This window comes from Megalobrama amblycephala, unplaced genomic scaffold (genome assembly GCF_018812025.1).
Source record: "Megalobrama amblycephala isolate DHTTF-2021 unplaced genomic scaffold, ASM1881202v1 scaffold775, whole genome shotgun sequence".
In the NCBI taxonomy this organism is placed as follows: domain Eukaryota; kingdom Metazoa; phylum Chordata; class Actinopteri; order Cypriniformes; family Xenocyprididae; genus Megalobrama; species Megalobrama amblycephala.
In genome coordinates this window covers 264,834-279,696 of record NW_025953553.1, presented here as the reverse complement: position 1 = coordinate 279,696, position 14,863 = coordinate 264,834, and the positions used below count along the sequence as shown (strand labels likewise).

The window sequence follows — 14,863 nt, the reverse complement described above, 5'->3', positions numbered from 1 at the left end:
TAAGAATTGGATTAATAAATTACTACATGTGCGAATTGATGATTGTGCGCCATCATTCGCGCTCATACAGCTCTTCTTCACAGATACGCGCTGCACTCTTTACCGTCTCTCTCTGGATTGCGCTCGCGCTCTGTCCGCAGCTCTTATCTATGGGAAGCCAAACACACCAAAAGTGGTATGAGGCAGCGGGGTGTTACAAAGCTCACACCGCGCTGACATGTCATCTGCGCTGATCAATGGACCGAGCCGCGCGACCGACAGCGCGGACGTGTTTTCTAGCGCCACCCAATGGGCGGCGCGGGCCAGTTTAAACAGCGCAGCGCAGACCATACATACACTCAAATGTACTATAAAGAAACCCCTCATTCCTTACAAACATTGGTTCTCTGCTGAAGTTTAGGAAGACAAAGGAAATCAGGATGAAACTCATAAACTTCTTTTGTTTATTATCTTTAATAGTGTTGCAAGTAAACAGTAGTGTTGTGCGTCGATACTTTGAAGAACTGCACATATGTATAGAGGCTACGGAAAGAGCTGCACAAAGCAGAAACTTCAATGACTTTCAGTATTGTAGTCGTCTTGAGGAGCACCTCCTGGTAATTATATCGGACAGTTTACATGTTCAGGTAATTTATTACTTCATAAATTTGTAGACTTTAAGGTTTTTATATCTGAATTCCATAATTAAAATGATCATCTGCATTTGTTGACACTTTTTTGCCATTGAGATGAATTGGAAAAAGTCTCCCAATCAACCTGAATTCATACACGCACACACGTTTGTTTTGAGTACTCAGAGTAAAAACAAAATGTTGTGCTTTTTGTAAAATAAAGAAAACTAACATGATGCATGATCTCTCGTCTCCCTCTGAACAAAGTCCAATCTGATAGTTCTAAGAAAATGAACTGTAACTTAGTGAATACTAATGACAAAAAAATTAAACTTATGTGTAAAGAAACGTTGAAATGTCAGGTTTTAAATCGTGCAAGTCAAATCGAAAACAAACATTTTGTGTTTATGTAATCTGTATGAAAAGAGAGCCATGTCAGAAGTCCGTGATTCAGCTCATTATCTGCTAATGCGGCCACGCCCACGGAGCCAGCGCTATTCAGACGCAAATTCAGTCAATACATGCATTCGTCATCTCAATCGTGTATTTATTGTCCTGAAAAGTGTTTATTTGGATGTTAAAGCCATGGTTGGCGATCTCTAGAAGACATGCAGTTAGTTCCTGGTTCTTCTTCTTCTTTATATGGATTTGTGGCCTAAAGGTGCACAGAGCGCCCTCCGGCTGCAAGTATGAATTGAAAACACAGTATCTAGCACTCATAGTGATGATATATAGAATAAATATAGAATAAATATTACTCCTCTGTATAGAAATTTGACATAAACATATAAGAATCCATCAATATTTCTCCAAATGTGCATGCTTTTAAGCTAAAAGCCTATATGAAATGCCATAGAGGTAACATAATTGTTCAGACACTTTGCATCACAGAAATACATTATATTTTAAAGAATATAATAGAATACCATTATTTTAAATTGAGCTGAGACATGATTACAGATGGTTTTTTCACAGCCTACCTGACTGAAAGGCCGCATTAATATGCAAGTCATTTCAGGTCATTATTATGTGATTCTTTTGTCTTCTCATGTGTAAATGACCCATTATTCATGATGATTCACGCCTCCACGCATACTGTGTTTCTTGACAAAAAGTGTCTTACAAAAACTAAATCAATATATTGTTTTATATGAAGGAGTAGGCAGCATAATTTTTACATAATTCTGAAGCAAAAACTCTAGTCTACAACCTCCAATACCCAGAAGTCTTATGAACACAGATTTAATATACTTTTTTTGGCCTTATTTCAGTGACTTAAGTTTTTTGTTTTTTCAATAACCACGCATAAACGTTATTCCTTCAAAAACACAAACATGTACATACATGTTCCTCACATATTATGGTAGCCTAGTTTGTGTTGAATACAGTGTAATGACACTTGTGTCATTAATGTGTTTATGAACAAATGAAAAAAGCACAAATGTCAGGGCATGTCAAAACTTCTCCAGGCCCCAAATCAGCCTCAGACTCCAGAGGGTTAAGTTTGATGTTGCAATTTTGCAATTATTAATTTTTCAAGGCTTTTTCTTTAGGCTCATGTAAATCATAATCTGCTTTACAGTGGCACAGGGGAATCTGTCAGTTGATGGGTCCCTTTGAGTTCCATAGGTTTTTTTTTTGTTTGTTTTTTTAATGCTATGGAAGTCAATAAGACCTATCAAATTTTTAGTAACCAACATTCTTCTATGAAATATCTTCTGTGTCCACTGTTCATCAGAGAGAAAAAAAAAAAACTTCTCGTCTTAATAAAAGTTAACCCATAAAACATTTTTAATTCTAACTTCCAGATATCACATCACAGCTGAACAACTTTTACAGTTGAGGACAACTGGTATGTCCTGGGTTTCCATAGCAAATGTCCTTGGCATTGGTATGTCCACTCTTTCTCGAAGACGAGCTGTCTTTGGACTACTCAACAATTATGATGCCATTCCAAATAGTCAGTTGGATGACATTATTTGAGACATCACTGCCCATACTTCTAATGTTGGTGAAAGACTAGTACAAGGTAGGCTGCACATTATGTACTTATAATATTTGAAATAATCTGTTTTCAATAACATTTTTAGAAAATTATATTTCAGAACTATATTTTATTTTTATGTGTTAATTTTCTTTGTTTAATCTCAAGGAAGCATTAGAGCAAGGGGGTTTAGAGTCCAAAGGCATCGGGTTAGAGAGAGATGTGCCACAAACAATCGTGCCAACACAGTGCTGTCATTTTTTCAAAGTGGTGTCTGTCAGTTTGGTTTACCTTTAAGAGTAAGGGGAGACAGAGGTATGGAAAATGTACAAGTAGCACAGTACATGATAGACAGAAGAGGTGCAGACCGAGGGAGTTTTATTGTGGGAAGAAGTGTGCACAATCAAAGGATTGAACGTCTCTGGGGGGATGTAAACAGGGTTGTATCGGACTTTTACAGGCAGCTTTTTCTATACATGGAGCATGTGGGCATTCTACACCCAGAAAATGAGATGGACTTATGGTCCTTGCACTATGTCTTTCTTGGTAGAATTCAGCGGTCCTGTGATCAGTTTGTCAGTCAATGGAATTACCACAGTCTAAGAACGGAGGGTGCCATGAGTCCACTGGCATTGTGGAGTTCTGGCATGATTATTGAGCCAAACCTTGTCCTTAATGCATCTGACATAGAAGAGTATGGCATTGACTTTGTAGGGGAATATGAGACTGACACACAGGCCATCACAGTTCCGGAAAGCACATTTAGAGTTAGTGTTGCAGATACTGATAACCTGCAAACATTGCTGGATCCTCTATCAGATGATGGAAACTATGGAATACAGCACTTCTTATTTGTATTTAACTATCTGTCATCACACTATACATAATAAAAATTTGCACACACGACACAAGAATTCATATACAAACTTTAATTTTATACTTAAATTTTCAAAATCCATTATATATATATATATATATATATATATATATATATATATATATATATATATATATATATATATTTGAACCTTTTAGCTTAGTAAAATTAATCCATAAAACAGTCAATTTAGTTCAAGTACTTTATAGAAAAATACAATTGTGTTCTTAGTATGTCCTCTGTAAACTGTATAACAATAAACTATTGAAGTGTTTTTGTATTTTGTAGTCGTTTTTTCATTCTTTTTTTCATCAGAACAAACAGTCACTAAAACTACATTTTAAAGTTAAAACTGAATTGAAAAATGTCTAGATAGATTTTAGATAGAGGTGAACTTTAGCCTTTGGACAAACGTGTCTATATTTGTAAAGAACAGTAAACCGTAAAATGAAAATGATCCCATAATTTATTCATCCTCAAGCCATCCTAGTTGTATAGAACTTTCTTCTTTCAGCCGAACACAATCAAAGTTATATTAAATAATACCCTAGCTCTTCCTAGCTTTGTAATGGCATTGGATAGTGCCAGAGTTTTTGAAGCTCCAAAAAGCACATCCATTCATCATAAAAGAAATCCATACGAGGTTTATTAACTCCCTGGAGTCGTATGGATTTCTTTTTTGATGAATGGATGTGCTTTTTGGAGCTTAAAATCCCCCCAAAAAGAAAGTTGTTGGAATGTCATACTGATGAAAAAGCAAAAAGAACAGATGGTATTCATAAGAGCCAGACCGACACAGAGAGCGAAAGTGACATTTCAGCGTGTAGTGTCACTGCTAGTATGCCCCAAAATGGTTTCTCTAGCTGAACATACACTGCTGGTGACCTCAAGTCTTTTTTGAAAGAGAAAAAAAAATCTGAAAAAGGTAAAAAATAGAAGAGTATTGTCCAGACATTGTACAGTTTTAAAAATGTAAAGATTTTCAGAAGTGAAAGTTGTTTCACTAATCAAGAGGTTTACCGTCTGAAGAAAATTCAAAGTTAAGTAGTCAGTCAGGTGTGCCCAGTGAAAACAGCCAGAATGGATAATTTGATGCATCCTTTGTGGTTTTGTTTGTCTCTTTTGCTTTTTTCTTTTATCCTTAATGGGGGAAATAAATCTTGCTTAATTAAATGCTAATGGAGCAAGAGATTTTAAGAAAAAAGCTCAAGTATATGACTTTATGAAACTTAAGAAAATTGATGTATTGTTTATACAAGAGACTAATAGCGATGTATTTAATGCTGTAGAATGGGTTAAGGAATTTGATGGTTTGGTAATTTTAAGCCATTATACCTCCTTGAGTGATGGAGTTATGTTATTTTCAAAGAATTTTACTCCATATTCCTATAACGCAGAAGAAATAATTAAAGGAAGGGTTTTGAAAGTTAAAGCTGTATTTGACAATAGTTCTTTTGCTTTTATTTGTGCATATGCTCCAACTATGGCAATTGAAAGAATGATTTTTTTGAACACTTAGGATGATGTTTTAAATGATTGTAACGATGATTTCTTAATGTTAGGAGGAGATTTGCACTGAAAATATTATGGACCGAAATCATGTTGAACCACACATGCAATCAAGGAAGAGGTTAATTCAAATGATAAAGTCTCATAGCATTATTGATATATGGAGAAATTTCCATGGTTCACAGAGACGGTACACTTGGGCTCATGCTCATGATAATCAGATATCGTTGGCAAGGCTTGATCGATTCTATGGTTTTAAGCATCAATTAAGCATGTTTAGAGAGTGTTCAATACTTCCTGTATGTTTTTCTGATCATAATTTGATAAAATGTGTTGTGGCAAAAAAAATATGTAAAATCAAAAAGCGCCTATTGGCATTTTAATAATAATCTATTGTGTGATTCTCTTTTTAGATAAGTTTTTAAAGAGTTCTGGACAAATGCTAAAGTCATGAAATCTTCTTTTTTAACATTACAGCAGTGGTGAGATTTTGTGAAGGTACAAATAAAACAATTGTGTCAGCAATATACTCACAATGCCATAAGAGACATTAATAGCTCAATGAGTGTGTTGGAAGAGGATTTAATGAAGTTACAAGAGTTAGCAGAGTCCACCTATATGGAGAACATCAAAAAGAAAAATAATTATTAGCTGATATGCTGGGTTTGACTACGAGTGAGGCTATAATTAGATCCCGTTTTCAAAATGCAGAATTAATGGATGCTCCTTCAAAATTCAAGAAAAAATTTATTCATGCCTTGCGGTCTGAAAAAGGGGATTTTTTTTTACTACCCCCTTAGATATCAGAAAAAGAGCTGTACAGTTTTATAAGGATTTGTACAAAAGTAAAATTTCAGGTGAACAAGATGGTATTTTTTTTTTTTTTTTTTTTTTTAATTTACCACAGATAACTAAAGATGCGAATAAGAAAATTAGTAAAACCTTGAGCTTAGGTGAACTTGAAGAAGCACTTAGAAAAATGGAAAATGGAAGAGCACCAGGTCTTGATGGTTTCACGATTGAATTTTATAAATCTTTTTGGGTAGAAGTTCTGGAGTTCATTCTGTATTTTCTATCCCCCTACACTACCCCTACTCCTAAACCTAACCATCACAGAAAACTGTGCACATTTTTACTTTCTCACAAAAACTTATTCTGTATGATTTATAAGCCTTTTGAAAAGTGGGGACATGGAGTAATGTCCTCATAAGTCACCCACTCTTTGTAATACCTGTCATACCAGTGTCATTATACACATTTGTGTCCTGATATGTCACAAAAACGTGTGCACACACACACACACACACAGAGAGAGAGAGAGAGAACTCAAGAGAATTTATGCTCCTCAGGTGGTAAATCAACCTCATATGAAAGCCCAGCACAATGAATTGTATATTGCAACTTATTTATTTGTTTGTTGCACATTTTTGTATTTTAGTTGTGTATGGACTTAATAAAGTTACTATTATTAAAACGTTATTGAAAAAAAAAACGTTATTTTCATTAACGAAAAATGAAAAATTGGCTCTTTGGTCAAAGAAGGTTCCCGACCCCTGTTCTAGATGTTTGATCATTCAATGTTTGTTTCATCTGTAACTATTTTAGATGAACTTATGTTAGGATGATTTAGGAACAGATACACTAACAGAGCATGTGATGTCTTGTGTTCATTGGCACCTCGAGTTTGTTCATTTGACATCTATTTATTTGTCTGAAATTGTTTGTATGATGAGATGTCAAGTGTTTCTCTGTGAACATGTAAAGCTGCTGCTTCATTTCCTGTTAGAGCAGAAAATTTGAGCTCTGCATGAAGAAATGAATGTCAGAATATCAGTTTCAACTCTTTTTATTTAAAAAGTAAAGCTTCTCAACTAAACGTAATTCAGAATTTACAATGTACACTTTATGCAAGATTAAAAATAAGTCATATGTAATTGAGCTTATGGTAATTAGTTGAAATTTATCTTATAAAATGCTCAATGACAAATTTAAGATAAAGAGCAGTTGCATTATTCACATTTTCCAACACTTTTGCACCAGTGAAATTTCATGACTTGTTTCAGTAACACTTTACAATAAACATTAGTTAATACAACATGAACGAACAACAACAAATATTCTAAAGCATTTATTAATATTAGTTTATGTTAATGTCAACATTTACTAATGCATTATTTAAACTCAAAAGTTAAAGCTAGGGTAGGCAATTTTTGTTATACTGGTTAAAATGCTCTTCACATCCTGATAGCAAACAATATATATTCATATATCATATGTGGAACCAAAAAATATTTGTCCAATCAATGAATTCAGTCCGAATGCAATGATAGGATGTCCTTCCTGCCTGTCAACGTATGTATTTGCATACCTTCATGCACATACTGTTTTTATATAATATGTGATTTTTGATGCTAGCCTCTCCTAAATTGCCTACCCTAGCTTTAATATTATTTATTGGACAAATATCGAAATCTATTGCTCATTGTTAGTTAATGCATTTATTGTAATGTGTTACCGAAACTTGTGGATTTCCACAATAAATCACTACTGTAAAATGTCCAGGTTTTGCAGAAAAAGCAATATTTTCCAGCTCTCCATGTTTTGCACCAAGAGTCTCTGAAGAGATGAAGAGTGTGTCATAAATCATCTTTGCAGCGCTCGTCTGTGTACAGGTGAGTGTGTGTCACATGTGTCGTGTCGGCTGGTTCTGATTGGCTCCAGACCATCAGTCGCTCCATGTGCGGCCGTGAGAATGAGCTCTCCTTCTCTTTGGAGTTCCTCCACTTCATTCTGCGGTTCTGGAACCAGATCTTCACCTGCGGGACGGATGAATTCATCAAACTGGATTGACTTACAGAGTGTGAACACAAATGTATCTTGATTTAAGAACGTTAAGATATTTGTACTGGAAAACAAGACAGAAACACTGAGGAAGAACATCATTTTTTGCAGTGCAAAAACTCAGAACTTTTTCAGACATTCTTCATGAGATCTGAAGGACAGAGAGAGGAGTTGTGCATGTGTTTGTCTGACCTGTGTCTCTTTCAAGCAGAGGTCTGTGGCCAGTCTGTTGCGGTCTGTCTTGCTGATGTATTTCTGTTTGCGGAAGGTCTTCTCCAGCTCTCGTCTCTGTTCCTCGGAGAACACGGCTCGTCGCAGGATTCCCGGCCGAGACCTGGAGTTCAGCGCTGGACTCCACAGTACGGATCCGACGCCCCCTGCAGGACACAAACACCACCTCCATCACAGTGCTGCTGCTGCTGGTTTGACTGTTAGTTTGATGGGGTGATAATTTGTTTATTTATAGGGAATGTAGGTGTTTTATTTCATTATTTACAAGAAATGTATGAGATTTATCCTAAATGTATAAAAAAATATGTCCGCAAAAAAGAGAGAAACATGCCATGACCTTTGCAATAATGTTTTTGATTACTATTTTGTTGGGGTGTATATTTATTAATTTACAGGGGATGTATAGGATTTATCTCTTCTAATTATTTTATTTTATTATTTACAGGAAATGTATGAGATTTATCCTAAGGGTATAAAAATGTGTCCACAAAAACGAAAAACAAAAATATAGAGAAACGTGACTTTTGCAATAATACTTGGTTGTTAGATAGATAGATAGATAGATAGATAGATAGATAGATAGATAGATAGATAAAGATAGATAAATTAACTAACAACCAAGTATTATTGCAAAAGTCATGTTTCTCTCTATTTTTGACTCTTTTTTTTTTCAAACTTTGTATGGATTTATCTCTTCTAAGGGTATTTTATTTTATATATACAGTACAGTCCAAAAGTTTGGAACCACTAAGATTTTTAATGTTTTTAAAAGAAGTTTCGTCTGCTCACCAAGGCTACATTTATTTAATTAAAAATACAGTAAAATTAACAGTAATATTGTGAATTATGATTATAATAATTTAAAATAACTGTGTACTATTTAAATATATTTGACAAAGTAATTTATTCCTGTGATCAAAGCTGAATTTTCAGCATCATTACTCCAGTCTTCAGTGTCACATGATCCTTCAGAAATCATTCTAATATGCTGATCTGCTGCTCAAGAAACATTTAATGTGTACAATTGTACCAAATATTTGTGTACAATATTTTTTTTCAGGATTATTTGATGAATAGAAAGTTCAAAAGAACAGTGTTTATCTGAAATCTAATCTTTTGTAACATTATAAATGTCTTTACTGCCACTTTTGATTGATTTAATGCATCCTTGCTGAATAAAAGTATTCATTTCTTTAATTTCTTTTCAAAAAAATAAAAATAAAAATTCTTACTGACCCGTAACTTTTGAACGGTAGTGTATAATGCTACAGAAGCTTTGTATTTCAGATAAATGCTGTTCTTTTGAACTTTCTATTCATCAAAGAATCCTGAAAAAAAAAGTACACAACTGTTTTCAACATTGAAAATAATCATAAATGTTTATTGAGCAGCAGATCAGCATATTAGAATGATTTCTGAAGGATCATGTGACACTGAAGACTGGAGTAATGATGCTGAAAATTCAGCTTTGCCATCACAGGAATAAATTACTTTGTGAAATATATTCAAATAGAAAACAGTTATTTTAAATTGTAATAATATTTCACAATATTACTGTTTTTTATTTTATTACTTTAATGAACAAGAAATGTATCCTAAAGTTATTAAAAAAAAAAAAAAAGTCAAAAATAGAGAGAAACATGACCTTTGTTAATGTTTTTGGTTGTTTTTATGTTTATTAATAAGATTTAGCCCTTCTAAAGGTATAAAAAAATATATATATCCAAAAAGGAAAAAATGACGTTTTTGGTTGCTAGTTTATTGGGATGTTTTTGTTTATTTATTTAGGGAAAGTATAGGATTTAGCCCCTCTAAGAGTATTTTGATTTATTTGTTAATTTATAGGGAATATATAATTTAGCCTTGCTGATGGTATAAAATATGTCCATTTGTGTCCAAATATTTATTATTTTTTATCTTTAAGTGTGTGTTACATTGCAATTTCCCCTTCCAAAAATAAAAAGGAAACGTAAACAATTTTAGATCAGATCTTCACTACTGAGAGCTCAAAAGTGACTGAAGATTTTAAAAGCAGCTAATAAAGTTTTCTGTTTTCCTCTCAGGTGCTCTGAACACATTCAGCGATGCTTTGAATCTGTTCGACAAATCTCAGCGCGGCCACCGTCAGCGCGTGAGTGAGGAGGTTAGTCACGCTCTCTGCTCGCCATTCACTCTAAATAGTTTCCACTTAAACGCCCTATTAAAGGGTCAGCTGACCCTCAACCCCGCCCACACACCCTCAACCCTGCTTTTCCTGCAACAAATGATCCGTTTGACATTCCGCCGCATTATCTTCTCCTCTCAGCATCCCTCAGTGTTTCCTTTCAAAAGATGGACCGCGGCTCATTCTCGTAACAGGGAGATGAGCTGAAAAAAGTCTATAAAAGTCATTTCTATTGAGGGCGTCATGTCTACGGGGCCCTGAAACGGACAGAATTGGCTTTTAGAGCTCTGCTTTTCATTAGCGAGGACAAAAAACTCCCGGAGAAGCGATTCCGCCCTCCGCTGTGCAGGAATGCGGGTCATTGTGTGTTCTGGACTGATCCCAGACCTGCGCGCGGCGCGCTCCGGTGCTAGAACCGCAGTGTAGCTGATCCCGGATCAGTGTGAGCGCGCGCGGCGCGTTGAGAAGTGCTCGCGGGGTCACATGTGTGCGGTCGCTCTGAATGAGCTGATTGGTCACGGGGCAGGAGAGCGCGCGCGCGCGGGAAGATCGCTGTGGGAAAGTGTCAAACCACTAAACTGTTTCCAGGGAGGCTTTTTTAAAACCCCCAAATCTGACAGATCCGGATTTGCCAGGTTTTTGGCACACAAGCCCGAATTAGAAAGACGGGCTTCAGTAAAGTGATAAAGATATCACTGAGTTCACACGTTATATTTTAGCCTATTTTCTTTTATGTATATATTTATTAGGCTATAAACGTTAACTTAAAAAATATTTTAAGTTACATTAGAATTAAATTGTTATTAGGAAATTAGAAAATAATGCATTTCAGATTCTGCATTTTACAATTTTGCTATGTTGTTGCTTTGTTTTGGGTTGTTGCTAGGGTGTTGCTATGTACTCGCCAGTGAGTTTTGTGTAGTTAGGGTGTTCTGAGTTGTTTCAGACTATACATATAGAACGACTGTTCACTCCTATTACTTGTGAATGTAAATTCTGTAAAAAAAAAACTGTAAAAAAAAAAAAAAAAAAAGTAAAAAACTGCAAATCGCAATATGGCGGAATACGTCCCGCCTTCTAAGTAAAGGAGCCAATCGCTGATTGGTAAAGTTATTGCATCACTGCAGCCGAATCTCCTGAGACTCGCACTTTGGACTCGCACATGTGCATTGGCTCATCTAGCCTGAAAAATAAGCGTTTTTAATGCTACTTGAGCATAAGAAACAACATTTTAGTTCATGTTCAGATTTTGTTGCTGATTTGAAATATGTTATTTAATTGTGAGTTCGGCAAACGGTTTTTGAGATGTCAGGATTCCCCCATTCAAACAGATAGGACTTGGTCTTGGATGCCTGAAAAAGCTGCCCAGAGGCATTGCAAATATGGCCGCCGAGTGAACAGAATTTCCTTGAAAGGTGCTTTGGTTGTTACTAGGTGGTTGCTATGGTGTTCTGGGTAGTTCCTGGTGTGTTGCTCTGTGATTAAATTATAAATATCTAGATATATAAATAGAATTTGAAGGTAATTTGTAGCACAGACTCTTTTGATTGGCTGTTGTCCATCAGGGTGGTGTGTGTGTGTGTGTGTGTGTGTGCTGATGAGGCAGTTTTCTTACTAGGGAACAGAGGAGTAGACGACATCACGGATCCAGATCCAGAGCAGCAGGGCAGAGCGACACCAGCCATTATAACTAGAGAAGAGACGGATGGATGAGTGAAACTGTGTTTTAATCACATTATATTAGCCATGAGTCTGCAGATCGAACAGCATCAGTGTTAAAAACATACATGACTGAATTTTTGCTTCTATCTAAAGCATAATAAATCTATCTTCTAATATGCTTGAAATTTCTTTTAATGCATGACAGGAGCAGACAGTGAAGGAAAAACATCAACATGACGCATCTCATGAAGAACAGTTTTTTGAACACAGCATCATTCCCATATTTCCATGAGTGTTATTTCATTGTTTTAATAACTTTTTCTATTATTCTATCATGTGAAATAGTTAATAAATAATGAGTATATGATCAGTAGTGTGCAGCATGTATTTCAGTGATTAGATTTTTAAAAGTAGCGTAAACAACGAGGCAAAGTGTAAATAATGAAGTTTGTGCATTGTTCAAATTAATTAGTTTTAATGTACATCTCAACAATAATGATGTATTAATAAAATTAACCAGAATATTCTAGAGTAGTTGACATTTTGTTCAATTTAAACTACTTTAAACAATATTATAAGTCTGGTATATTTAATTATTTCATTAAAACAACAAAATATTATTAAAATTTATTTGAATATATTTATCTTAATTTAGAGGCTACATGGATTATATTATATCTTATATACAAAGGAAAACTTGTAACAAAATAAAAACTAATATTTTATATACAAATAAAATATATACATATGTTCTCTTATGTATACTAATATTATATATTGTAAAATGAAGAAGTGAAAAGCAAAATGCTAAAAAAATTGTAAAACTAAAAAATGGTGATCAGGTTGAGGGACAAACACTTTCTTTTACTAATCTAATATCTTGATATAAAAGTACAAATTAGGTGCTTAAATTGATGATTTTTCTTTAATTTACAAATGAAAATAAAAGTGACTTTTTTGTTTGAACTTTAAATACTGTTTGTAAATGTAGATGCACTCTAAAAAATGCTGAGTTGTTTCAACTCATGTTTGGGTCAAATATGGACAAACCCAACTTTTGGTTTAAATTTTTAAATTAAATTTTAAACCCAATGTTTGGGTTTGTCCATATTTGACCCAAACATGAGTTGAAACAACCAAGCTTTTTTAGAGTGTGTATTTCCATGAGGATATTGAGTGAACAAAGCTTTAATTTAATTGAAGTTGCATTAATGTTGCATGAAATGACACGTTACGAGAAAGTCATAACATGAACAAAATTACAGACGAGCATTGAGATATTAATGTCATCGGATCTGTCATTGAAATGTCTTTTTCATGTCAGGGCTGCAGGTCGTCTTACCTGGCGTTGGCTGAATAACGTCCCCGTCCTTCGTTTGCCGGCCCTTGTGGCCCTCAGGGGCCCCGCTGTGAGAAACACACTTCAGCATCAGACTCAGAGCGGGGAAACGCACACCTGCCGCAGGTGAGGAACTTCCCGGACGCAGCAGATTCTCTATGAGAAAACACTTCCCGGAATTCCCAAATCCGGGATGCCTCGGAGGAAATCCAGCCATGTCTTTCAGGTACCTCGTTCGTTTCAGGAGATCATTCTGGAGTGTAGAGTTTCTCCCTCTGGTGTGAGTTAACTTCATTAAAAAACACAAAGAAAACAATGCGCTCTTTCCCTGGGAGTCTGTGATTGGCCGAGGCGCGGCGCTCTGATAAGAGTGGGCTCTTTCTGCGGGACAGAAGGTGGAACCCCTTCATTCATTATGTCAAAGTTCCCATTAAATGATAGACATTGGAGACAATGGACTCCCGGCCAAAGTTTAACTTGCACACCAAACAGACCCCAGTGGCAGTAAATAGTAATATCTTTTTTCAGCGCGTCCATTGAGGAGGCCTTTGAGAGCCGGCCTGGAGAAGTATCTGTCCCTCAGTCTATCAATCTGACTATATTTCTTTAGTTTATTGTTGTCCGTCGTCGCACAGCTGGGGACAATGAGAACTAGTTTGCAATCAACAAGTGCTATTTTACAACAATTAATGCATGTGTGAATCTCATCAGCAAACCATTTTTATTTACCCTCCCTCCAAAAAAAGATATTTTGCATATATTTGTATATTAATATTACTTTAGGGTAAAAGATGGAAAGATGAGGTCTAATTTTAGCATCATTAAGATTATATTCTTAAAATTTGAGCATGTTAAAAAAAAATCTCTTTAGCATTACCAAAAAAATAATGGTATATTTTTTTTAATTGTATTTAAAATATAAACGTATTGCTTCATTAAAAAAACATTAGTGTGTGTGTGTGTGTGTGTGTATATATATATATATATATATATATATATATATATATATATATATATATAATTTTAAAATATGAAAAGATGAGGTCTAATTATTGCATCATTAACATTATTTTCTTAAAAATTAAGCATGTCACACTAATTAAAAAAATATCATTAGCTTTGCCATATTGTAAAAAATGTATTGTATTAATTGTATTTAAAATGTAATGCTGTTTGTCATATTCACTGTACAGCCTTAAATGTATGCTAAATTACATTAAAAATTACTTTACTTTCAATAATTTTATAGTGCAAATAAGATTCATTTTCTTAATACTATATATATATATATATATATATATATATATATATAGTTATATAAATGCCATGTTTTCAGAGCTAGAACAACACAAAGAAAACAAGTTTATATTCAGTATTATTCCATCAAATGTTAATTTCTGAACTATTCTGAAGTTAAATTATTAGTATTGTGTTGTTTTAAAATTGATATAAACTGTATATTTGTGTGTTATATATTTTATATATAAAATAAAAATATGAAATTTGTATGTGTAAAAAAATATATAATAAAATAATATATATAATAAAATGATAATAATATGATATATATAATGTATAGCAGGAGATGTGTCTCATGGTTCAGCGAATGTTGGCGGCGTCTCTGGCGTCTCAGAAGTGCGTCTGT

At 34.4% G+C, this 14,863-nt stretch overlaps 1 protein-coding gene across 1 annotated transcript; it reads right to left on the bottom strand.

Moving 5' to 3' along the window:
* Window positions 1-6,811: 6,811 nt before the first annotated feature.
* LOC125262164 (homeobox protein DBX2-like) lies at window positions 6,812-13,959 on the bottom strand. The gene is made up of 4 exons (XM_048180716.1): window positions 13,222-13,959; window positions 11,833-11,907; window positions 8,015-8,199; window positions 6,812-7,797 (listed from the first exon to the last, which is right to left on the bottom strand). The coding sequence occupies exons 1-4, from the start codon at window positions 13,511-13,513 to the stop codon at window positions 7,618-7,620; spliced, it is 732 nt and encodes a 243-aa protein (XP_048036673.1). The 5' UTR covers window positions 13,514-13,959; the 3' UTR covers window positions 6,812-7,617.
* Between the last annotated feature and the right edge of the window lie 904 nt (window positions 13,960-14,863).